The 26,601-nt window shown below is 42.7% G+C and overlaps 1 protein-coding gene across 4 annotated transcripts in view; it reads left to right on the forward strand.

Annotated features, from left to right (window-relative positions):
• The first annotated feature begins 460 nt into the window (after nt 1-460).
• AMOT (angiomotin) overlaps nt 461-26,601 on the forward strand; it is a 65,615-nt gene continuing 39,474 nt past the window's right edge. Inside the window, exons 1-5 of one of the 4 annotated variants that reach the window (XM_053580528.1) lie at nt 461-916; nt 8,933-9,007; nt 15,997-16,145; nt 18,545-19,478; nt 25,839-26,301. In XM_053580528.1, coding sequence (XP_053436503.1) covers nt 18,607-19,478; nt 25,839-26,301 — 1,335 coding nt within the window. In that variant the 5' untranslated portion in view covers nt 461-916; nt 8,933-9,007; nt 15,997-16,145; nt 18,545-18,606. Of the gene's footprint in view, nt 917-8,932; nt 9,008-15,996; nt 16,146-18,544; nt 19,479-22,295; nt 22,376-25,838; nt 26,302-26,601 lie in introns of those variants that run through there. The other 3 variants (XM_053580529.1, XM_053580530.1, XM_053580531.1) reach the window with 3 other exon arrangements.

Consider the following 26,601-nt stretch of genomic DNA (forward strand, 5'->3'; position numbering starts at 1 on the left):
TGGGGGCGTGCTGGTTATAGGAAGCAAGAGGGGAAGGAAAGCGAAGGAGCGCTGCTCCTTCCTGCATTATTTTAAGCAAGCTTTGGTTGAAGCTGTTTTTCAGCATTTCTATTATTTGTTTTTCTTCCTCCCGCTGTGGGGCGTGGAGCGGCACTAGCTCTCCCACGCGCCTCCGCTGCGCTGTAGCCACAGATTATTATTGTACACTATGCAAAACCCTCTCCTTCCTCCTAGGGAGTCCCCGCGCAGACTCTCCGGGATAAAGTAACTGAGTAGCAGTCCGCTAGTGGGAAGGCGACGCGAGGGTCCCCAGCTTTAGCCCAAACGCCTGACCCGGCCGTTCAATTGTTTTAAGCTTCCCCGCCCCCGGCCCCGCCTCTCTTCCGCGCACCCCCCCTTCCAAGGTCTACACTGGCTCCCGCCCTTCTTTCCCCGCCCTTACTCCGCCTTCCTCCCTAGTCCGCCTCCCGCCCCGGGGCGGTGCTAGCCGCTCACCGCAAGAAGAAAAGCCACCGGTTCGTCCCCCTTCCCTACCTCCCATCCTTTGCCCAGGAGCTGCCTTCATTGCAGTCACGCCCCTTCCTTCCTAGGAGCTTTCTGGCTGCCTAAACTGGTAGACCCCCGAATTGCTCTTCCATCTCTGCTCTCTTTCGCCTCCTCGTCTCTTAGTTCTCCCTGCCTCCTCCCCGCTACCACCACCTCCAGTCTGTTTCGCCTCCGACCATCCGCTGCTCCACCCTCCGGCCCGGTATCCTGCCTGTCCACTGCCACCAAGGAAAACCGGGACTGAGCAGCGAGGAGGGGAGCAACCGGGAATTGGGGCTTCCCCCACTGCCCATCCCTGGCCGCCGGCCGGGACGGAAGCCACTTCAGCGAGCAGAAAGTCGTCGTCACCTTGTCTTCGTTGCCTTCAGGGGTAGGAGACGCGTGGTTACTTTTCCCGGGGAAGTGGGTTAGGAATCCATGGTGGCATGAACTTGGTCGTGCCCTCGGAATGAGTGAGTCTGTCAAGATGCATGTGGGGATGGCCGGGTGTTCTACTTTCTTTACCGCTGGCCATGAGTTTTCTGGGATGTGCAAGTTAAATCGGTTAAAGTGCGTTCCTTTCCAGTCCTACTTCGGGAGGAGATGCTAGTGGGTACCACTACTTGATGGTAGTACTTTTAACTTATTTGCCTCCTGGAGTCCTTGTAGGTCTCTAGGTAATTAATCACAGTAAGGAGCTAAAGACCTAAAGACCGAAGGGAAGCTGAGATCTACATTTAGCCCAGCAGGAATGTCCGTGCTTATCTGAGATAAGGAGATGAATTTCTCCTAAGTGCTTAGGCTTGAGGTGGGGACTCATACTCCCTGAGGCAGGGGCAGGGGGAGGAGGGCTGTGAATTCTCGAAGTTTTAAAGTCTGGGAGTAATCTACAACACAGCGCTGCTCTTGGGAGGGTAGGTTGTGTGCCTGGTGGTAGTGGTGGTGAGGAGGGGAATGCCCCCATCTGTTTTGTAACATTGAAAGTAAGTAGTTCGGCCTGATCAGTCAGGTGTCTTGAGGGTCCAAGCCCAGGCCACTGGAGGTTGGTGTTTCAACAGTAAGTATGAAAATGAAGAGAAGGGAAAGTGGAAGAGAAGATGAAAGTCTTTATAGACTATGAGCAGCTCCCGGTGAATTATTGCTAGTAATAATAAAATAATTTACAGCAAGGGACTAAATACAGTTAAATAAGAGAGGGAAGGGACAGTTTGTGAGAAACAATATTTACAATACCTAGTATATGTTTTAGAAAGAAATTTCTGACAACTTGGACTGTTTAGTTCAGTTCTTCTCCCTCTCCACCACGAAGAGCATAAGTTGGGAGGAAGTTTAAAACTTTTATGAATATTACCCTCTTCTCCCAGAGAAGAAGATAATTAGTCACCATAATCTTCAATGATGAAGGGCTAAGGGTATTTAAGTCTCCTTGAACTAATCTTTGTGAAAAGTTATTTCTCAGGCCAGTTTTTGTGAAGCCATCTCAGTTAGACCTTTCAGGGCCCTCGTTTAGTAGCTAGGAATAGTTGGAATTGCCATTTTGGAGGTGGGATAAATTGTCACCCATCTCCCACCTATTTTCGGTTGGACAAATATGTTGATCTTGTAAAAATTATGGTGTTCAAAGACCTATTACTGAGATGTTCCTAACCCACTGCTTGCTTGAGAACAAACTATTTACCGGTATTTTAAAATAATATCTTTGATAAATTTTAATAGGGGGAAAGAAAGCAGGAAGGTAGAGAAGGAACGTTACAGGGCGAGAATTTTAAAGGCTATCATTTTTCAGATCAGCTGGGAGGGAAAAGCTGGTCTGACCAAACTACATTTTATAACCGGCCTGGGACATTTTAACAGCCAGGTGGTTGTAGAGTAGTTGTATCTATTTACAGATGATAACTCAGGTTCCAACTATTCTGTATGGGTTGATCGGTGTCATTTGCAAACACTTTCTGGCACTACATCATACTTCATTTTAAGTTACTTCTTTCTTTGGAAAAGTTTGTGGCTCTAAAATTGAAGGTGCTTTTTCTAACTTCAAGGTCTAGATATGAAGCAAACCTCTGACCACAACTGTATATAGAGTAACTTATACTTGAGAGTTGTGGATCTGGTTACCTATTTAAAATATTTTTGAAAGAGCTTTTTAAAAATTCATATTCAATAGTTTTTGGATTTGGGAATTAAAATCTCACTTCTGGATTATGAAGTAGAATTTATTAGACTAATGCCTGACTAAGACATTCTGTAGAATTGTTTTTTCTAAAGTTTTATAAAGAACAAATCAGACTCTAGAATGCTCTATGAACAGTCTGATCAGAAGGCAGAGGAATGGATGCTATGACCTTGAGGTCCCATTGAGTGCCAGAATTCTAAGTGGGTACATCTGCTTCAGTGCCTCTCCTAAGAGCCCTCTCCCAGGGCCTGCGCCTTCTTTAAAAGGGTGTCTTTGTAATTAAGCAGTCCTTTCCCCCCATCCCCCTTTCTTCCTTTGATCCAGCTTTTTAAGGCCCTTTTTATTCCCATTCAAGACAAGAGGAGTTTCTCACACTGTCCTGTTCCTCTCTTAATGTTTCTTTTCCTTTACCCTAGAAAAGTTCCCTGAAGTTCTCAGGATGGTTAGAAGTTGTTTTGTTTTGTTTGGGGTAAACAGAGGGGATGAGGAGTGTTACCAATAAGGAGGTGGAGAGGATATATTCCCTCTTGGGAAATGCTTGCAACCAGGTAGCCTCCTCCATGGAGACTGAGCATTTGGAATGCATGAGAACAGCCTATTCTTGGGGACTGGTAGAAAATGTCCTTTGCACCCATTAAGTCCAGCTTAAACCCACTGAAAGCGGTGGAGAGAGGTGTGTGTGGTTGTGGCCAAGGCTTTTAGGATGGTAAATGGGTAAATGTTTCCACATCTTCTGTTACATCATCTCTTTCTGCCATGTATTCAGTGGGCTTAGTGATCTGCTTGACAAGTTAATTAGCTAGGGACTAAACCAATGTGTTTAGAATTGTGATCCATTGATTTCCTATCCCCAGGAATTTTTGTTGGTGTTTTAATATGATGGTCTTTAGCCTTACTTATTTTTCATTCCTTGCTGCCTTTTGTGGACTTTGGTCCAAAATCTAGGATCCCACCCCTGAGTCAAAGGTTAGAATTTGTCCCAGGAATGAAGGGGGCATTAAACAGGCTGACCATCCTCTTCTCCATGGTAGGCTTCTGACCTTTTTAAACCCAGAGAAAGAAGGGAAGTTGCCCCTTCCACGCATAACACACACAATCTGAACATAAAAGGGAGGGGGGGAATAGGCGGTCATTTGCTTTATAAAAGAATCCACGACAGACAGTTTTCTTTGAAAGAATTAGCTTTCCTTGTTAGTTCCTTTAAACCATGACTTTATATTTAAAAATTCACCGTAACTGGGCCATCTCAGAAACATTTATTGCATGAAGGAATACATTAGAGTTTGTTGTAATGATTATTGCTTGAATTAAGTGAGGCCATTATTTGGCCTTTGAAATCTTTTTGTCATATAGATGGCATTAGTTAATTGTGTAAATCATTCTAGCTGGCCACATTAGCCCCGGCCTATAACTACTTGTAGAAGATAGCTAGTATGCTTTCTGGAAATAAAATCAGACTTCATAGATTTTGAATTAATCTAAGGATGAGACTCCACCCCATATAGGCCAAATATTTTATTTTTAGTTATTGTATTTGACTAACCCAAAGATCCAGAAAATTGTTTCTGGTAAATAATGGCAACTGATACCATTTTTAATCTTAAGAATCTACACTAAGCTTGCCTAGTGAGCCTATGAGTGAGAGGGACCTGGGCTCTAGCCCAATTCTAACTCGGTTTACCACCCTTGGCAAGTTTTCTCGACAGTAAATTGTAGGGGGTTGGACAGGGTGATTTTGAAAGCCAATTCTCAGAAGTTTATGGTTCTCTTTCTAGGCCTCAATGTCTGATATAAATGTGAATGATTGCTAGTAGAATGAAATTCAAAAATCATTAGAAATACAATCACGCAGTCATCATACATAAAAAAGAGCCCATAAGGATGTCTCAATATAAATGCATTGTGTTTTATATTTTGGCAACATCAAATTAAAAAGCTAAGACCCTGTCCAACACGCCATCAAGAATTCCATCATCCTGTAACTGATCACCTGCATTACTTTTTTTCTAGTTTCTTTCAAGTCCTTGTTCTTGTATGAACATGAATTTTACATAGTTAGGAATATACAAGATTGCCTTTAAATAAGAGCCCACTTAAAACTTAGCTGCATAAACTCATGTGGAGAAGTGAAGTCAGACCAGACTGAGTGCGCATGAAGACTCTTATACATTTTGTTTCTTAAATGCCAGGAGACACTAGTGGGTTTAATAAGTAATCCCTAAACAAATTCTGTGGTTCATGAGTTGTTGTATCTATCTAGCAAAGCTGTTAATTGTACTCCTTTGACCTCCTATTATCCTGTTCTCATTCTTTTAACCAAAAATACTAGGATCCATGGTTTACTTTGTCTAAATAATTGGCAACAATTCTTAAATCACTGTATCATGTTATCAAGAGAGTAAAAAATTGAGTAGACTATGAAATCTACAGAATGAGAAAGAAGTAGCGGAAAGACTGATATGCTTGTTTCTTAGCATTGAAAATAATATGCTTCAATTAGACTAAAAAATAGCAAGGAAACTAAGGATTTTAGATAATTAAGACGTGTAAGTGTATCAGAATGGTCTACATGTAATAGGTTCTACATTGGAAGCCTTTACTGTGTAGTGAAAGCTCCTTCTATACTCCCTGAATTTTCCTTTGATAATGAAGGTATAGTATATATGTGATTTCCATTTTCTTTCTGTTTTTATTTTTAGAGTCAGAGTCTCGCTCGTTTTCTTGGACATGAAGGAACGGGCATCATTATAACTAACTTCAACCTCAAATTCCTGGGCTTAAATGATCCCCCGGCCTCAGCCTCCTGAGTAGCTGGGTCTGTAAGTGTGTGCCCTCATGCCCAGTTAATTTTTCTATTTTTCATGCAGACACATTCTTGCTGTGTTGCTCAGGCTGCTCTCAAACTCTTGGCCTCCAGTGATCTTCCTGCCTCCTGCCTCAGCCTCCCAAAGTGATAGGATTTACAGTCATGAACCACTGCTGTCAGGCCATGATCTCTAATTTTTGATGAATTCATTCCTGGAAACCATGGCTTATTATATATTATATTAAATTCCTCTAACTGGAGTAAAAAAGTGGAGTGTGGATTTTCAGTATTTAGAAAGTACTAAGTGAAGTACAAGACCTTTTTTTATTTCTTTTTTTGGTAATATGTGATCATGGAGAAAATGCAAATGGATATATTTGCCAATATTTCCTAAGGCAGGTCTTGAAAATCTACTCAAATCTACTCTGAAATTTGTAAAGTCACTTTCACTCTTGCCCTAACTCCACAAATTATCATTAGCTTGTGTGACTTGAAGTCAGGATCTGGTTTTGTCTGCCCAACCTCTGTCTGACTCGCCATGTGACCAAGGGTAAATGAATTAGCTGCTCTAAGCTTCAGTTACTCTTCTGGGAAGCAAGGATATTAATACTTCACAGAGGTGTTTAGGCATGCTTCATATTGGGCACATGCTTTGAGTTCATTGGATGAAAGGGGTTTGCATGATGGCAAAGCAGGCTTATTATAGGTTCCTGTGTAGGTGTTCCCTTTTAATGAGCTTATAATGTCTTATAATATACAGTGCCCCATTGCCTTACTGACTGTAATTATGATTGACCCAACATTTGTATTGTTGACCCTCTTAGGTATTTTGGAAAAAAATTAAATATTTTTGTACTATCTGGTAAGTTGGGGTTCAAATAAGTGGACTCTAGCCTCATCCAGGCTGATGACAAATAGCTTCAAAAAGAGACATTAGTTGAAATGTGCCACAGATATCAGTGAGTTCTACAAAACTCCAAAAGGTAAAAAAGAGTAAAGCCAATTTCTGTGTGTATGTGTGCGCGTGTGCTCATGTTTTAAGGGAGAAAGTTTTGAGTAATATTTGCTTGTGACACGTACTGATGATAGCCAGTAACTGAAACCCAGCCATTGTGGTGTTTTATACACAGCTGGTTTTTATTAATGATGGAATATTTATGCTTGCTGTACAATTCGTGGCTCATTTCCATGCGTATGTCAGAACTTAAATACCCCCCAAAGCAACATTAAGATAACATTAAATATAACTGTGGCCAGTTAGAAAGGGTGAATTTGGTGGAGAGTCTACCTTACTCTTCCTGGTGTTGCTTCAGGTCACAGTAACTGTCCCCTCCCCCAACCCCTGCACCAACTTTAGGCATTGACGATGATCCGGATCTTTTTTTCTTTCTCATATATCTCAAACTTCACATTTTGATCCTTTTGATGTAGCCAAATGATATGCTCCCCCCCTTTATAATGCCGATAAAACTGATGTATGTGTTTTTTAAGAGCATATTTGCTCTGCACATGCTTCTCATTATCCAAGAGGCCTGGACTCAATCAGTAAAGGAGCAGAGAAACCACATAATTGAAAGGAGAATGACGGTGGTGCATACTTGGAATATTTGTGGGAAGGGGATTGCTGACATCAGAAAATGTAGTGGCCTGAGTGTTAACAGCATTGCAGAGAAATCAGCTTTCTGAGTTTCTGTGTATTGGAATGATTTTTAAAGGAATAAAAATACGGGCCAGGTTTGACATCCTTTTATGAAGTTGCCCTGGAAACTTTGATGAAGTTTGTTACAGAAGAGTTCAATTAAGACTTTTCCCATTAGCAAGTTAATTAGTGCATCCCTTCCTCATTTTGGTGTTTTTGAGGGGCACAGATTTGCATTGAATTAGTGACATTTTTTCCGTGTAATAGCAAACTAAGATAAAAATCACAGATGGGGAAAATTATTTAGATCGCCTATTTTGAAGAAATCGAATGTCCTTTTATTACATTTAGGTTTTCAGTTCAGATTTTTGTTTTACTCTGTTTATATACAGTGATCACATTTGAGTGTGGTAGCCAGTTTTACTTTCTGGATCATGGGCTGTAAACCAAAAGCTTATTTGAATTTCCCGTATGAGTTAGAGAAATATAACAACTCACAGTAAACCATTTCATTAAGGTAACATTTGATTTTTTTTTCCTTCTACAGTTAGTTTGTCTTTGCTCTGTGTGTGTGTGTGTGTGTGTGTGTGAAAGAGAGAGAGACAGAGAAAGAGGGGGAGAGAGAGAGACAGGCACTGAGGAAGGTAGATTGTTTTCTTAAAAGCAAACAATTTTTGGAGCTAAGAACATTTTGATTTTTGTTCTTTACCCCCAAGAACATTATGTCTGCCTCAGGCTGCCAGTTAGGTTTCCTTTAAGGGAATATGATGAATTTTCTAACCTGGTACTTTTTGTGACCAGACTAAGCAATTCTTCCTTGGCAGCCTGAAGGAGAGGAGTTATGGTGGGAACAGGGGTGCAGGGTTCATAGTAGGTTCTTTCTACTGTACTCCATCATTTTGAAGGGGGCGAGTACTTGCCCCTGCGGTTTCAGAGCCATTTACAATAGAGTAAATGCCCTGTGGCTAAATATAAAATATGGGTCTCCCTGGTCCTCCTTTTCCTCATAACTTGTAGGGGGCAGTCATTCTGAATCTATATTCCCTAGTGCTGTGTCCGTGGCATATGCCTGCACTAGTTTCTATGAGTGGGAAAGTCGGCTGGGTTATATGATTTCTGGTTTAAGTGATCTCACCATAGGCTTTCTTGGGAAGGCAGAATCTAGATTCTGTTTTGCAAGGCACCTCAGTCAGGACAGGTTCCCCATGCTTGCAAGGCAGCCACAGAAGGAGTGGCTGCCTTCTGCCTTTAGAGAGTGACTCAGGCCCTTCGGTATGAAGATATGAAACGCTGGCTCCTATCCATGCACCTGCTGGGTGCCACACCTGTAGTCAGCACCTGAGCCTCACTCATACATACAAACCAGACTTGAGGCAGATGGGGTTCCCTTTGAAAGGGGTGCAGTGATACAGGGAGCTCCCAATGGTGTTAGCAGAGCCCCAGTGGGGATTATATTTAGCCATGCCGTGTGGGGAAATGTCTTAGATATTTTTTTTCTAGGTACAGCTCACTCATTTGCTCAAGATATTCCTGGAGTGCCGAGGGAGTTTGCTTTCCTAATGAATTTTTCTCGTGAACTGTCCTCTTAAAAACTGGAGAGGCAGTTCTGTGAAGGGTCATGTCTTGGAACCAAGTACAGGGCAGGAAGTTACAAGACCTGGGTTCTGATCCTGGCCCTTCTGGTGAGCAGCAGTGAAATCCCAGTCCAATTAGTTATCATTAGCTATCTCGAGCGTTTCTCTCCAGTTATAAAATGGAATAAATCACGTCTGCCTTTATTTCCGCACAGAGCTGCTGAGGACAAATAAGATAACAGAAGTGAAAGAACTTTTGTCTTCTTAGAAGGAAGGCTGAGAAACAAAAGGTAATATTATTATTACTGTTATACCGTGTCTTTCATTTCTTTTCTTCTCCTGTGGTGGCCTTTAGCAAAGTCTTTGGGAAGCTGTCATTCTCTCAGTATGCAATTAGCAAGTACATTTTATGTGCCAGTTAATGTTTTAGGTGCTGGGATGGATACAATGAAAAATCATGCACTCAGGCTATGCCCTCTAGGACCTTAACAGTTGCAACTCCCATTTCCATGTCTGGTTCAGCCTCTTACAGTGATTTCTGCCTGGGTGCTCAAAAGCTTAAAAGGTGAGAATTAATGTCTTTTTTTCTCTTGACATTGCAGCTGGGGGCTTCTGTCCTTGCAGCAGTGTATTCCAAGGTCTATGTATAATGTACATTGAAGCCATATGGGGGGAAAGGTCATGGGGGTAAATACAGGAAAGTCCCTGATCCTTGAATGATCACTTTCTTCCGGGGTCCATCCTCAGTTTCATTTTGCATTCTGTTTTGCTTCTACTCAATCTGGTCTTGCCCACTCTTATGACCGTAACTGTCATCCATATACTAATGACTCCCCAAGATACATCTTAACCCATCTTTGATGTCAAGCTGGTCACCAAAGTCCACGTGTTTTCTTCAGCTCATAGGGTTTTTTTCTCCTCTGCAAAGCCTTTTCAGGTATCCCAGAGTTTTTTTTTGCGGACTCCTGTCTGTGGCCAGAGTTATCTGCTCACACCATTCTTTCTCATCGGCTTTTGCCTCCTGTGCTTGACTAGAAGCTCCTTGAGGACTGGGTTATGTTTTATTCCTTTTTTCCCATGCTAGGGCCTACCTGGCACAGTGTCTGGCTACAGTAAGTGCTCAATAAATGTTTGTGGAAAATACGCAGTGCTAAGTGTTGGAATAAAGAGAGAATTAACTTTCCAGATTGAGCAGATTGAGGTCAAGGGGGAGGTGGAGAAGGACCAGGGAAAAACCTTCAAGGAAGAGGTGAAAAGCAGAGCTGCCCTTTTCTGAGAGTTCTGGCTGACAGATGAAAAAGAGGCATGCCTGTTGTGTCTGCTCTCTCTAACCTGAGGAAATCTCTGGCCTATTGCCTCAACTGTCCTGGGACTAGATGACTTTTATGGTTGGGTCTGCAAATGAACCTCTGTCTCTAACATATTGCTTATTTAAGACATGTGCCACTTAGTCATGTAATATTACACAGGGCTGCCCTTAAGTGTGCCACCATCACTGAGGCTGAAAATACAGGTACACATACAGGCTCATTGATCATGTGTGCTTAGTTCTATACAGCAACATGTCCTTTAAGACATATTGAAGACTGGGATTTGAAAACTCAAGAATTCTGTTCTCAGAATGTAGCAGGTTGGATCACTAGAACTGAATGTCTTCATGCTGACTGTCAAATCTTTCCAAGGGCAAAAATGAAAGATGAGATAAGTCATTCTAGGCCATCAACCTGTTCTCACCCACCTGATGCATTTACTATTTAGTTTCTTGGCCGGGTGGCAATTTGGGGCAAGCGCATGCAAGCTGAGTTCACAGGGGAACCCACATTCCACTCAGCTCTTTCACAAGCCACTGGAATACTATGTTACTTCTCTTAGCTTCTTTCCTTCCCAGGAGCCCTTCTCTGCCCTGCTGGAAAAATGGGAACAGAAGTTTTCATTAAATGAAGGTTGAATTTCATGGGGCTTTGGTGTTTTACTAATTTTTTTAGTGAGTTGTGTACAAAAGCATTCATTCATTTCTGAGGTTCTATCATTAGGAAACAGTCCACCATATTGAAAAAGGCTAAATCACAAAGATGTTTTTGTCACATTATTTAGACTAGCACAAAATTGGATGTAATTTATATATCTTAATGAAAAAGTGGACCAGTGAACATTGATACACTCATTTAATGCACTGTTACACAACCATTACGATGTTTGTTATTGAAGTTATGCCATAACATGGAGAAAGTGCTTATGATGAAGTGAAAAACAGGATCCAAAATCAGAGGTACATTAATATTTCATTGCTTTATAAAAACACAAATCTACTTAGGAAAGAAATATTCTGCAATGTTAACAATGTTTGGGTTGAGATGCTGGGGTTATAAGTGATTTTTCGTGTGTTTATAAATATGGGAAAGGAAATAAAGTTAAATAAATAAACAAATAAAGGCATGCTGTGCTTATATTACATGTAAAATAAAGTGTAAATAAACATGAAAATGGATTGTCTGCCATTAGAAGCAGGCTTGGTAAAGCAGAGAGCTTCTAGGTATATTCTTAAACTTTTTTCTCATTTTATTTGCTCAATCTGACTCCACAGATCATTTATGTTTTTTTCCTGGGCCAATAAGGAATAGTAAGTGATGGCAGAGTCCTAGCTCCCCCTTGGAATGGATGTGTGTGCCTGGAGTAGAGGGAACTGGTGATAGGATTATCTCTGCTACTCAGACTTTTATTGCTTATGTCTACTTGAAGGTTAATCACCTTTGTTGCCTGTTAACGTGTTCAAGTTAATTGCTTCCAAGCAAAGCAAAGTGAAGTCAAACTAAGAACAAAACTGACCAAACTTTTGATTTGAAACAGTTTGATTCGAAACAGCTAAGAAACAGATATCTCAGACTGATCCTTGGTAGCATTTGGAAATGCCAAGCCTTGCTGTGGTTCTTAAAATAATTTTCCAACGTAATCTAGACAGGAGTGCAGATAAGAGCAAAAAGTTGGAGCCAACTCTTTCCTTAAGCCATTTCTTAAGCTAGTGCTAGAGTTAGTATGAGCAAATGCAAAGTTGGTATGATGTTGAAAAGATCTACAAATAACAGGGAGAGGGTCTGGAAACGTAGATCAATGCAGGTTCATGTTGCTCTCTGACCTACCTGACATCATGGCCTATAGGAGAGAAAATTTACAAGGTCCTTCTGCCATATTCCTAACTAAGCACTTCCCTCTTATCTCTCAGGATTTTCCCTTCTGCCATTAACTTCTTGCTTCCAATGGAACTGAAAAATTGGTGGTGGCATTAAACCAGGTTCACAGTCTCTTAAAACCAGGGTCAGTTTGATTTAATAAACGTTTATTATGCATCTTCCATATATAAGCTAGTAATGCTAGATAATAATGTTGTAGTGAAAGGGCACTTGCCCTAGAAGTTAAAAAATCCCTTCATTCTGGTCTTGGCTCTGACACCTTCGAGACGCTGGCATCTCCATCTATAGAAAGAAGGGGTTAGGTCACTAGGTAGTCTCTCAAGTCTTTCCCTTTGATGATCTAAAACTACTGGGTTGGCCAAGTGTGGTGGCTCAGGCCTGTGAGAGCTCTGGGAGGACAAAACAGGAGGATCACATGAGGTCAGGAGTTTGAGAGCAGCCCGAGGAAGGGCAAGACCTTGCCTCTACTAAATAAATAAATAAATAAATAAATAAATAAATATTAGCTGGGTGTTGTAGTGGGTGCCTGTAGTCTCAGTTACTCAGGAAGCAGGGGCAGAGGGATCGCTTGAGCCCAGGAGTTTGAGGTTACTGTGAGCTATGATGATACCACTGTACTTTAGCCCACGCAAGAGAGTGAGACCCTGTCTCTAAATAAATAAATAAATACCCCTGCTACATGGACTGAGCTGCAAATAAATGCCAAAAAAAAAAAAAATTCATAAAATTGCTGTAGTCTTCTATAAAAAGGCAACTTTGAAATAATAATTATAGTAATAGCTGACTCTTATTGAGGCCTTCCTGTGTGCCAGGCCCCATGTATAGCATTTTAAATGAATTACCTCCCTTAATCTTCATAACAACCCTATGAAGTAAGAGCACTGTTGTCCTTATTTTGGAGCTGAGATGATATGATTGCAACTTGGGAGGTCAAGAGAGATGGACAAGGTCAGTTAGTAAGCCATAAATCTGGGATTTGAACTTTGGCAGTGTGAGTCCAGGCCCAGACTCTTGACCATGGTGCTCATGTTGCCTACCCATTACCCACTGAAAGTTTAGGGATAACCTACAAAGGACCATTGTTTCATACTTCCCAAAGGAAGTGAATTAGTATCCTATGTGGCAAGACTATTGGAAAAGGTGTTCTCTAGGACACTTTGGCCACAGTATGAACCAATCTGAGAGGACATGAGAATTTACTGGGGCCTCTCTCCTATGAGATGTTATGTATTTTGTGTGTGTGTTTTGTACAAATAAATACATATGTTTATAGGCTTCTTTCCATGAATGTGGGAGCCAAATTGAATGGAACAAGTTGACCAAGATTTAGCAGAGAAGCAGATTTCCTAATCTTCAGAGTATTCTGGTTGGTGGAGTGCAGTATGGGGCAGAATGGGAGGAGGAAGTGGAAGAAGGGATAGAAAGACCTTCTAGGCATGTTGCAAAATTTATGTGAAGGGTGAGAAATCGGTCTGTCCTGGACACATTGTAATGTTGTTTTTCTGGGACTTGGCTTGGTAAACATCTGGGCTTTCACTAATGTGTTTGGCTCAACCTCTCAGGTGTACTGGGAGAGGTTACTGACTGCAAATGCGGTAAGAATTTGGGTTGGTCCTGCTGCCCTGTTGTTGTTACAAGAGAGTTAAATATACAGATTCAAATTGCATTTTTAAAGACACAACCATGGATTTACTTCCCCTATTACATATCTTCATGGAAAGTCTGTGGGTCCAGGAGAAATAAGATTATTTTACTGACTGAAGATGATATCAGACCCCTAGAAGTGATATGATTAGAACTGTGAGCAGATTACAGGTTGCAGAATTCCTACCATTTTAGTTCTTGTGCACGAGACAAGGAATCTTTTCCTTTCTTTTCTCTAACAAGTAAATGGAGTAGTAGTGATTTTCTCCTTATGTGACTCTTGACGTGCAGGTGAACATAAGTTCTTTAAGAAAAAAGTCAGTAAACTGGAGAGCACTCTGCAAAACTTTTTTCTTACGCTGATTTCTTTTCCTCTTTTAAACAGAAACAAAAAAGGCCAAGGCTAGGGTGGGGTTGGCGGTGGGGGGAATGGTCTGTGTCCGGTTGGCAGAAAGTGATTTGGGTTTTAAAAAGGATGTGGAAAAAAAGAGGGCAAAATCAAGGGAACAGAGTAAGACTGGACAAGTAGTTCTCTCAGTAAGAAACTGGGTGTCAGGAGAAAGCCACTCAAAATGGGCATGAAGCATCCAAGTAATACTGGAAAAGAATTGTATGGTGGTTTCTCTCCAGGGGCTCAAGTTTAAAAGCCTTGGGCTGTTTTCTGGTGTTTCAGTTGAAAAAAAGACAAATGTTTTGTTCAGAATTGGACAATAGAAGCTTGGTGGTTATTTACCATAGCTCTCTTAACAGTCCAGCTTTGATTCCAATTAGAAGTTGTCCTTATGCTTTGAAATTAAGGGGAGGCACACGAAAATAATTACCTTGAAGGTTGGAGTCAATTTTGCTTTTGATCGTGATTATATGTTGGGCCAAAACAAGATGGAAAGACAAATTTCCGTGTTTGTTCGCTTTATATCTGTTCACTTTATTTTTGGCAACATTGCAAGGAAATAATGTTAAATTAATCACAGTGTGGTTTCGTGGATTTTTTTTTAAAAACTTGAATGTCTTGGACATGCTCCCAAAATACAGAGATGCTTGTGTGTTTCTTTCACATTGCTTTGCTCCTCAAATGTGTGTGGATTAAAGCCTTTCAAGTGATTAAGAGTTATGAATAGACCGGGACAAAAGGTTGGAATGTGGTTCACATGTATCTCACCAAAATGAAAACATTTGAGTTTTAGATAGAACCATTTTGGTTGGGCTAGCAGGGCTTTTCAGAGGGTCAAAACAGAAATTAGAAATGAGGACTATCTCAAATCAATGTCTATTAGGCACTATGGTCTAATGGTCTCTATGATGAGTCTGGTAGTTTCCTTTGGCTGAGACACTGGGCAATGGAAGTGCAGGCAAAACAAGTAGAGGGTTCTGCTTGATGAGGGATCACTGCTTTTCCTTGAGAGGGGTAGTCACCTTTCCTACTCCTGCAGCAATGGATGGGTTATCGATCAGATAATCAGGGCATAAGCTGTGTGAGGGCAGGAACTACATTGTGGGTGTCATTGTAGTGCCCATTTTGTCTACCATGAGGCTGGCAAATGTCTCCAATACTTGACATGCAATAAATACTTAATGACATAGTTGAAAAGAAGTTTTGTTTAGTTTTTCCTTCTGCTCGTCTGAGGCTGAGGAAGTCAAATTGGAAGCCTCACCGAGTGTTCTTTTTTTCTAACCAAACCCTAGCTCCTGATAACTGCCTTCCCTTCTGAGATGTGGGGCACTGCGCCTCATTAATCTGCCCTGCCACTGATAGCAATTCAAAAGTTGCACCCTAAAAGTGACAGTGGTTCATCATCCACCATGCTACCTGGTGATGGAAACAGTAGTTTTCTAGGCCTGTGAGGCCAGAACAGAGCCTTTCCAGTCTCAGACCTGAAAATTTTCTTACTTTTCTTTCTTTCTTTCTTCTTCTTCTTCTTCTTTTTTTTTGAGACAGAGGCTCACTCTGTTACCCTGTGTAGATTGTCATGGCCTCATAGCTCACAGCAACCTCAAACTCCTGGGCTCAAGTGATCCTCTTGCCTCAGCCTCCTGAATAGCTGGGACTATAGGTGCTTGCCACGATGCTTGACTAGTTTTTCTATTTTTAGTAGAGATGGGGATCTCATTCTTGCTCAGGCTGGTCTCAAACTTCTGAGCTCAAGCAGTTTGCCCACCTTAGAGTCCCAGAGTGCCAGGATTACAGGTGTGAGCCACTGTGCCCAGTTAGACCTGAACATTTTCATCATCTGGAGACTGGCATGGCCTTGCTGGACAGTGAGATTTCTTTTCTGCCCAAGTGGAGATAAATGTTGCCACTCATTTTCTGCCCAAGTGGGTCATAAATGGTTGACCCACCATGGGAGGCCAAGTCTTTCCTTTGGAAGGACTGGTTTGGTTGACTGCTGGCCATTGGTGGCAAAATAGAAACAACGTTTTTATTTCTCCCTCCCTCCTGAACATTTCAGGGTGACCAGTGATTGAACTCTTGGCGGCGCTTACCCTCAACCTGAGTGTTAGGGGAGAGGGAATCTGCCGGTGCGGTTTCTGGAGCTGCTCATAAGCAAGAATTCCCTATCCTGATTAAGGCTTTAAGCCTAAAAGAAAGCAGAAATAGGTATGGACCATGGGGGTGTGTGTGTGCCTATGCCCATGTGTGCCTGTGTGTGTGCTGGGTGGGGAGGGCGTGGCTTGGGTGGGGGTGGTATGATCTTCCAGGGTCTAAGGCAGCTCAGTGTCTGCATTTCCTTGGCTTGCAGAGAGGATTTGGAAGTGATTTTGCTTCAACCCTATATGTGTTCCTGTTTCCATTTTTTTGAGAGAGGAAAAGTAGTCCTCTTCTTAGTTTCAGGCACCAAAACAAATTTGTATGTTGTGCTTGTCACCCTTATCAGAACATCCCAATTGGACAGTTCAAATACAAGACTCCTGCAGGGAGGGATGAGTTGCTGAGCCATTGGTGTGCACTTCCCAAAGAATATGATGAATGAGATTTTAAAGGAGCCTTTGGAAAGTCAACTGTGGAGTCAAACTGCTCAATAAAACAATTGGAAACAAGATAGGAGTGACCATCAGGAAATAAGAAAGAAGATGACTTTTCTCCATCCACTATATGCTTATTTGGGTTACTCCTTGCATGATTAAAGGAAAAAGGTTCATGTTTCCAGACAAATTGGAAGGCACTTAATATCATGGAAAAATAAGGGCCTGGGAACCGGAGTTCCAGAGCTCTCATTTAGAAACCTGAGGCTGGTCAAGTTGATTTTTATTGTGACTTTTTGTGTGGCATCATGTCCATTCTCCACCAATTACTTAGAATCCTTAGAGTGAATGTTTCATTCACTGAACAATACTATTACTTTCAGTGCTTACTATGAGAGACAGAGGATGTCCAAAGAATTTTTGAGTCTCTAATGAGTTTTGTGCACTATACAGTGCTGAGAGGGAGGGAGAAAGAGAGAGAAAGGGAAGGAGAGAGAGAAAGAGGGCACTTGGCACTCATTTTTCAGTGGAGAAAACAGAAGTCAAGCAAAGAGTAATCAATTGTTTGGGTTACCCTGTAAACCAATAGTATGATGAGAATTTGATTATCAGCTGGACGTTGTGGCGGGGGCCACAGTCGCTGCTACTTAGGAGCCTATGACAAGAAGAACTCTTGAGCCCAAGAGTTTGAGGTTGCTGTGAGCTATAATGCTACAGCACCCTACCCAGGGTGACAGAATGAGATACTCTCTTCAAAAAAAAAGAAAGAAAAAGAAAAGAAAAAGAAATCAAATCATAATTTGAAAAGGTTGTAACTAGCATTTCCATACAACCCATCACCAGAATTTCTTGCAAAAATCAATTTCATTCATTTTTCTTTAAAAAGCTCAACGTGGCACCTGTGGCTCAAGGAGTAGGGCACCGACCCCATATACCGGGGGTGGCAGGTTCAAGCCCGGCCCTGGCCAAAACTGCAAAAGAAAAGCTGTCTTCCATGTTTTCAGTTCCTTTGAAGTGAGAGATTTTCACCTTATTCCAATTTTGTTCCTCTCATAGTGCTTTGCATTTGGTAATGATTACATAAATAGTTGATAAATAACAAACCAACTATATTATTTAAAAAAAAAAAGAATTTATCAGGTTGCCTTACTACTGTTACATGTTTCACTCAACCAATATTACTTTTTTAGAAGACTTAGCGGTGGAGGGGGTTATGGTCATCATATACCCTTTCCAGGAGGATGACCTTTATATTTTTCAACTGCTAAATGTTGTCAGAGGTATACTTCACACAAAAGAGGCTTCCCCCTGAAGCCTCTCCCACCAGCAACAACAACAGCAAACATCAGTGACTACTTCCCAATGGCTGGGAGAGATACTTTGTCAGTAATAATTATCCCAAGTCCTTCTCATATTAAGCCAAGGAAAATCCAAAGTGGACACTATATAAAAAGAATCTTCAAAAAGGTATGTTTCAGATTCTTAAGAGGTCAAAGAAAAGGGTTTGAATCAAGGCAGGGATCATTTCTATTGGGGGCAAGCCAAGCTCTTGTCCCCTTGTATTTATTTTAGTTTTTATTTAGTATTTTGAGCTCCCTTCACATCCTAAGCCACTTTATAAATCTTATCTGTGGGGTAACTTTTTCTACTGTTATACTCCCACCTTCACAGCCATAAGAGTTGGATATTTAATTTAAATAGGATAGACTAAGAGATGAACCCTGTGAATAAGGACCCTGGAGAATTGCTACTCCGATCACCCTACTTGACTGTTCCAGGTTTCTCCAGTCCTCTTAGAAGTTAATCCCAGACTGAAAATTTAACTCACCCTAAAAGTGAAAGGGGAAACATGGAGCTTTGATCCCTCTAATTCCTCATCCTATCTTTGTAGAGCCAGGAATCCCCAACAGCTAATCTATTAATTTTAGATTTGTTTCTGCAGTGAAATCCTCACCCCCCAACCCATTTTCTTCCCTTTTAGAGGACTGATTTATCCATCAACTGGGTGTTAAGCTTCCTGTTTCCCCTTCCCAGGTCAAGGGCAGCCCAGGTGCCCAATTTCTCTCTCTCTTCACAAGGCACCACCAGCAATAGAGATGAGAAATTCTGAAGACCAGCCAAGTGGAGGAACCACAGTATTGCAGCGTCTGCTACAAGAGCAGCTTCGCTATGGCAATCCTAGTGAGAATCGCAACCTGCTTGCCATACACCAGCAAGCCACAGGGAATGGCCCTCCCTTTCCCAGTAACAGTGGGAACCCAGGCCCTCAGAATGATGTGCTGAGCCCTCAAGACCACCACCAACAGCTTGTGGCTCACGCTGCTCGACAAGAACCACAGGGCCAGGAGATCCAGTCAGAAAATATCATTATGGAGAAGCAGCTGTCCCCACGAATGCAGAATAATGAAGAACTCCCAACCTATGAGGAAGCCAAGGTCCAGTCCCAGTACTTTCGTGGCCAACAGCATGCCAGTGTTGGAGCTGCCTTCTATGTCACCGGAGTCACCAACCAGAAGATGAGGACCGAGGGACGCCCATCGGTTCAGCGACTCAATCCTGGGAAGATGCACCAGGATGAAGGACTCAGAGACCTTAAGCAAGGGCATGTCCGTTCCTTGAGTGAACGACTAATGCAGATGTCACTGGCCACCAGTGGAGTTAAGGCCCATCCACCTGTTACCAGCACTCCCCTTTCCCCTCCACAACCCAATGACATCTACAAGAACCCCACAAGTTCCAGTGAATTCTACAAGGCCCAAGGGCCACCTCCTAACCAGCATAGCCTGAAGGGCATGGATCACCGAGGCCCCCCACCAGAGTATCCCTTCAAAGGCATGCCACCCCAGTCTGTAGTGTGCAAGCCCCAAGAGCCAGGGCACTTCTATAGTGAGCATCGCCTGAACCAGCCAGGGAGGACAGAGGGGCAACTGATGAGGTATCAGCACCCCCCTGAGTATGGAGCAGCCAGGTAAGACAGTTCCCTTTCTGTCATTTCCTGACCTCATCCCCAACCGGCTTCTTCTGCTGTGTGTTGGGAATCTTAAGGGAAGGAATGGGCAGGTGTTTGGTATATCAACTCCTGCAATGCATGACTGGCCCCTGGCTTAATAAATTGCCCACCAACCTGAATTTCCAGCCTCTTCAGCCATAATTAGCCTTGTATTAGTTTAGTCAATTTCTCTTGAATTGATAGGTTGAATATGGTCTCAAGTGCCTAGTGGATGAACAGGAGCACAAGTCTTGATTTTAGCAGCTATTCACTGTACTGTCTCTTGGGGGTGGGAAGGTGAGTGTTTCTCTTCTTGTGAGTTGGTAAGCCTTTCCTTGAGAAGCAAAAGCAAGTTATCAGTTTCATCAGTCTAGAACAGCCCATCACTTCCACAAATTCTTTTCCATAAAGCTCTCATCACTTACTTTTGCAAACAAATCTGTACATTTCCTATTAGTTGTCATTTCTCCCTAGAATTACCATTTGGACACTACACAAACACCCAGATATTAGGGTGGGAAGGAACTATGTATGCGCGCGGGTTCAGGATGCAATTGCCTGGTATTTCTTGCGCTTTGTGAAGTCTGGACTGTTTTGTCTTTCTTTGGTGGAGAGTTTATTGCTTGCCTGGCACATTTTTAAACATGTAAGTTAAATTTCCATCATGTCATGGTAGAAGTTTTGGTCAGTTGCTAAAATGCGGAAGGAAAACCATTTTCATGACTTCTGTTTCAGACATTTAGTTCTTCCTAAATATACCTCTTAATTATTCAGAGGCCCATGGTCTCAGTCATTGATGTCTTCACAAGACCTTAGGATTCCATGATTCTGTTCATTTTTCCTGTTGTTAGTATTTGGGCCAAGACTATCAGTAGTATTTCAGCAGGTGAGGCATGGGACTATGCCCATTAAACTATGGGAAACAATGATGGCAGTTATGTGTGGTAACCCTGCCCTATGACCATGGGTAATGATAGATGGATCTATGCTGGCCTTCTTCCTATGAGGCCCACAGACTAGGTCTCTGACCTCCTTGACGTCTTAACTCTTTGTCTTCTGACTCCTCCTTACTCACTTGGAAAAGAGCCCCTTGACTTGAGGTTCACTGGGTGACTCAGGAGACAAAGCGCTGGGGGTGGAGTAGGGTGAAGATAAGAGAAGTCACCTGATGTTTTCTGGCCTTTCATTTTTCACCTTTCAGGCCCTATGTTGTAGCCACAGGCAGTTCGCTTTGGACTCCACCCCTAACTTTGCCAGTTTAGGAATTTTTTCCTCCTCTTAACTCAGGTTGAAGGGGTTAGCTCTTTTTAACTTCCTCTGTTTAGCTTTCAAAGGGCAGGAGCCTATGTTATGATAAGTGTCTTGGAACAGGAAATGGGGTAACTGACAGAGCCATTCAGGTTTAAAGGAGAACAAGAACCTGATTCCCATCTGCCCAGAGAAATGAAGACTCAGGGAAGGGTAGGTCTTTCAAAGACTGCTTCATTCCGTGGAAACCTGTTCAAGCCAGCAAAAAGTCAATGAAGCTGGGGGGGTTTGTTTTGCCTTTCCCATCAGTGTGGAAGAGTCTGTGGATGGGCTGATGTCTGTTGCCTTGTGGGAGGGGAGTGTGCTGGATGGGGTGTGGAGCAGAAGCCAAACCCCAGCCTCTACACATGGCCCGCCTTCCTGGGAAAGCTATTTTCAGAACTCATTCACCAGTATTGTTTGTGATCTGAAATGACTCCCACAGTGTTTGAAGCTAGATGGAAAAGCCCTTTGATCTGCCTAAATAAATAATAGGAGCCCAAGGAGGGTATTTTTTTCCCCATACTGATTAAACCACTAGAGAAATCGAGCTATATTTAAACACACCGTTTTGCTCAATCGGTTTATTTTTTTTTTTTCTATGACAGAAGAGCAGAGTGCTTGATAATGCTTGATGAATAATCACACCTAAAATGGTCCTAGTGGGAGGATGCTCCATGTGAATTCGGTTTGGGCTTGCATCAGTCAAATTCTCACCGTAAAATTTTTGCAGGTCCCTGAGTGAGGGAGTGGCAGGTCTTAACAAACGACTGGCAGGAGGAGGGAGCTGAGCTGCTTTCCAGAAGTGTATCACTTTTAGGTGGAGACACATCTCTTCTTTATCCAGTTTCTGAGTACCTTTCCGAGTAACTGTTGCTAGTACCAACCCATTAGAAGACTAAATCCTTAGTTCTTAATCCACGGATTGCAAATCAGGATGCGAAGCAAGCTCTTTGAACAAATTACTGTTTAAAAAAAAACTCAGAAAATGTGGTGAAGGCCATGTTAATCAGTTTGATGAAAGTATTTCAACTTGTAGATGAAACTAGCACATTGTACCACATAATTGCATTAATGTACACAGCTATGATTTAATAAAAAAAAAAAAAACTTTGACTCAAGAGGTACAGTGAAATGCTGGAGATTTGCTATTAAAATGAACAAAATGTTATAAATAATCCTTTTATTACTTCATCTTTCCTATACCCTCCTCCTCACTTAAAAAATAAATATCTCGAATGCCCAGAACTCCAGATGGGAAATAAGGCCAAGCCATCTGAAGAATTTTACAATTTCTGAATCTTTGTCTAAGTACTCAGCTTCTTCTGCATCCAGGGTTTAGACATTTATCAACTGCTTTTAAAAATTAAATCGTTTCTGTTTAGAAAGCAGCCACCTCCTTTCAATTGTTGAAATCATGCCCAGATCTGAGGTTTCTTAAAATCCTTGTTTAGTGGAATCTAAGGGTGACCTAACTCTGTAGTTCAGAGCAGAGCTGGTTGTGCAAGAGAAACCATCAGGAATTTGCAGCCTGCTCTAGGATTCACAGATTCACCAGTGCAAAGCCTGGGAAAGACACAGTTTCTGGGGTGAGGCTAATTTGGAGATCCAGGCTGTTGGTGGCATCTGGTCTGGTGAGAGTGCCTGTGCAGGCTGGCACACGTGTGACCCAGGAGCGTGGGCTCTGTGTGTGTGCACGCACCGAAGTGCATGTGTGTGTGGCTGGGGAGGGCGGGGCTCCCAGTCAGGGAGGTGGCGGAATGGAAGGTGCTGTGTCGGCTGAGTGGAGTGGCTTTTACTTTCCCTGCTGTCCTCACACACTGTCTCTGGGAGGGAGCAGCCCCTCATTCCTCTGGCTTTGGGGAGGACTCTGATTTTCATCACTGGCTTCCGTCCTGCATGTGCGTTGTGTCCCCTTTTCTGCAGAGCCCCAGTGGGGCCCAGGTAGTCTTAGGAAGGAGCAGGATGAAGGAGGGAGGAGGCAGGGAGGCGGGCTGGGGCTTCCATGGGATCATGTGATTCTGTTGTCTGCAGGGTGGCTTGTTGTTCCTGGTTAATGTGTCAGTGGGGAGTGATTCAAACTGCTGCGTGGTGGAAGGACCTGCAGAGTGTGCTGCTCACCCAGCTGCCACATTTATTATTACTATCATTACTCTTACTGTTAATATTATTTAATCTTGGGTGTATATTTGCTTCCTTTGACATCCCTCCTAACTCTCCTCTACCTTTATTGTTCTTTAATCCCTTCTTCTCAGGGGGAGCATCCCCCCATTGTTAATACCATTCTGCTTTCTTGTGGTGGGCGGATGCTGGCAGATGGAGTTACTTCTCTGAAGGGCTTTCTCTCCTTTTGTGACTGCCCAAGTCTTTGCTTGTTTGCAAACCTGCCAGTGACGGCCTGAACTGGTTTTCCCAACATAATAGTGTACTCAGATCTGCTTCCTTTTCCAGCAGGGGGGAAAGGACCTAGGGGCAGCGGCCTTGTCTCTGCTTATCTTTGTCCTGGGCTTATCTGACCATGGAGACCTCCTTCTGGAGACCTTCTGATCACCTCCTTTGCAAGGCTCCTAGGATGACATGTGCTATCCAAGGCACGGAGAGGCCTTTTAGCCTCCAGGAAGGAGGAAGGCCCATGGTTGCATCTCTTTGACAGAAAGGTCTAGGTTGCTTGATGGGGCCCAGGGGAGATGTGGGGGGGAAGCTCAGTTCAAAACTGGGCGTTCAGTCTTTTAAGACAACACATCCCAGGCCTTTGGCTTCCAAATCCTGGGAATGAGAATGAAGGTTAATTTAGTGATTTTTTTTTCCCTTAACTTTTGAGAGCCGGATTGGAGAGTATGAAATTTAAGCTCCGGAGATACACAAGCCACAACAAATCCTAGGGCATCATATTTTAACTCTAGGGATACATAGAAACTGTAATAGTTCTTACTCAAAGAAGGAAAAAGAGCACATAGTCTTTTGCCTATGAGGAAACTGAAGATCCATAGAATAGAAAAGAGGAACTCTTCACTAAACATGTCTGTAAACAGCTCCCAGGCTTTTGACTGGATGGGTGCTTTGAACTATGGGAAAGAAAGATTACATATGGTAGCAACTTTCCAGTTGTAATGATGAGTACTATGCAAATTCCTCTGGTCCGCCCAAGTAGTTTGCATGCCCTCTTCAGCAATTATGTATCATGACAAATGTATGCTATTGGAAGAATGTGGGTACAGCAAAGATGGGACTGGGGGACAGAATCCAGGGTTTCAACAAGTTTGAGGGCTCTTGTGAACATCTAGGTTATTGGGTCTCCATGAACAAGTGTTTGAAATGAGTCCGTAGCTGTAAAAAGTCCTTATGGTGAAAATCTTTTATAGGGATCTATAAATGAACAATAATGGTAACTGGAGTGTGTGTGGGAGGGATGTGCTTTAGTGTCTGGAAGGCCAGTTAAAAGTTAATTGCTCCAGGTGATTTGTCCCAGTTCCACCATAAATTTTATGCAATTTACCATGAAGATTAAATGGATATCTTATAAGTAACAAGCTAACAAGGTCAGCTTATCTCACTGGGAGGTAGATAAGAGACTCTCTTGTAATTCTTATTGAGCTAAAGCTAAAAAAAAAAATGAGAAGGCCTCAGTATTTGTGCAATTCATTTGCAACCTCGGGGATGAAACTGTCTCAGGCAGATTGAGTAACTTGAGCAAGGTTACATAGCTAGTGAACAGTAGAAAAGGTCTCCAGACTCTGTGTTGGGATCCAAATCCCATGCTCTTTCTTAGCCATCTGTCTTCCCTGGACTGAGGAAGTATGAACTGTGGCACAAGTGTCCACAGGACATAGACGCGTATCAGGTCAGTTGGGCATGGGCTTGGGGGTGAACAGGCTGTTTGTCTTCAGTGTACTCTGACAAATACGCTTCCTGCTGATGGCGATGGTCCAAGTGGTCTATCCACATACTCTGCTCGTTTCTCTGAATGGCTGAGAGTACCTAGGATTTTGTACCTGGTAATTGGGCACACAAATAGGAGAGCCACGGTGTACTAAAGTTCTTTGTGGAACTTTCTATATGCAATAGGCTGCAGATCTGAACACTAATGCACAGAAATCAATGCATGATAGCAGTGGGAAAAGCCAGAAAATGGGGATAGGGACAGAAGAATTGTACCTTGGCACTATCACTAACTCAGTCTGGTATTTGTCGGATCATTTTCCCTTTCTAGGCCTCAGATTTCCCCTTTGTCCAGTGCTGGAGTTGAACTGGATATATTCTTTAAGGTCTCTTCAGTCTTTACATTTTATGATTCAGTACATCAAAAATAGTATGATAATGTTGCCTGTAACCCCCTTCAGGTCTTGCTGCTGTTACTGCTAATGTTACTGCTAACTGCTAAATGTTTAATAACTGGAATCAACAATAATTACGTGATACCGCTAATGGAATAAGTATCTGCCTATCCTTGACTTGCGGAGGGATGGTTTTGATGGTTGTTTGTTGTTTTTTCTCTGGGCCAGTGGAACATATTTTCTGAATTGGAATCTCTATGTGTGCTGGACCACATACGTAATGTTAGAAAAGGTTTCATTTAAAATATTGAGGTGAAAATCACTTTGTAGATAAATTGTTTGAAATGCGCAGACATGAATCATGTAGATTTTTATAAAGTGACCGCAGAGGCCATCTGATTCTCTCTCCCACGGGATGACACCTCTGTTAGGCAGAGTCACAGGTCAGGACAGGAAAGAGCTACAGAGGTCTTTGCAGAGATCCCGTGGTCTAACCCTCTCTGCTCCTCATTTTGCAGAGGAAAAGGCCCAAGGCTTGTGAGAGGAAAAAGTAGACAGAATAAGCCTGAAAACCCACCACCACCTCCCTATCTCCTGCCGCCACCACTACCTGATGAAACCGATAGATATGCCCTTCTATGATGCCTTTTCCTGGAAGGCCCTCTTGGCAGATGTCCTGGTGGGACCAGAAGCCTCCTCATCTCCCTTTCTTGTGCCCTTCTTCCCTGGTGCCTTAGAATACAGCTTAACCTGTGGATCTGCCCTTCATGTTTTACAGGCCAACACAGGACATCTCACTGCCATTGTCATCCAGAAGCTCTCAACCTCACAGCCCTACTTCTTCCCTGACGTCTGGGGGTTCCTTATCCTTGCTGCAATCTCCACCATCCACGAGATTGTCTCCTGCTCAACACCCATTGGTTCCAAACCAAGGAGACCATTCAGCTCACCTGCCTAGGTCGCAACAGCACTTCCTCCCTACTCAGACTCACCAGGGGGATCATTACCGTCTCTCCCAACCTAGCCTAAGCCAGCAGCAGCAGCAGCCACAGCAGCAACCAGGAGAAGCCTATTCAGTTATGCCTCGGGCTCAGCAATCTGCTTCTTACCAGCCAATGCCAGCAGACCCTTTTGCCATCGTGTCCAGAGCCCAGCAGATGGTTGAGATCCTCTCAGATGAGAACCGGAACTTGCGGCAGGAATTGGAAGGGTGCTATGAGAAGGTGGCAAGACTGCAAAAGGTGAGGCTTCTGTTTTAGGATATGAGGGTGTCCCTGAAGTCTGATTTGTGGGATTTGCTTAATATCCATCTAAAAGACTCCACTTGTGAGTGCCTGTGTTACTTCATGGGCGGGTCTTCAGGATTCTCACATCAGAAGACTGAATAAGGATCAAACTTTGGGATCAACCTTCTGCCTGTCTATCTAAAAGAAGTAATATTTACATGGAGAGAAAAAAATTATACAGTTTCTCCAGACCCCATAGCCCTAAAGAAAACTTAATTGTTTTAGAAATCCAAAAGGCAGGGAGACTTCTTCATA

The sequence above is a fragment of the Nycticebus coucang genome, chromosome X (genome assembly GCF_027406575.1).
Source record: "Nycticebus coucang isolate mNycCou1 chromosome X, mNycCou1.pri, whole genome shotgun sequence".
Classification (NCBI taxonomy): domain Eukaryota; kingdom Metazoa; phylum Chordata; class Mammalia; order Primates; family Lorisidae; genus Nycticebus; species Nycticebus coucang.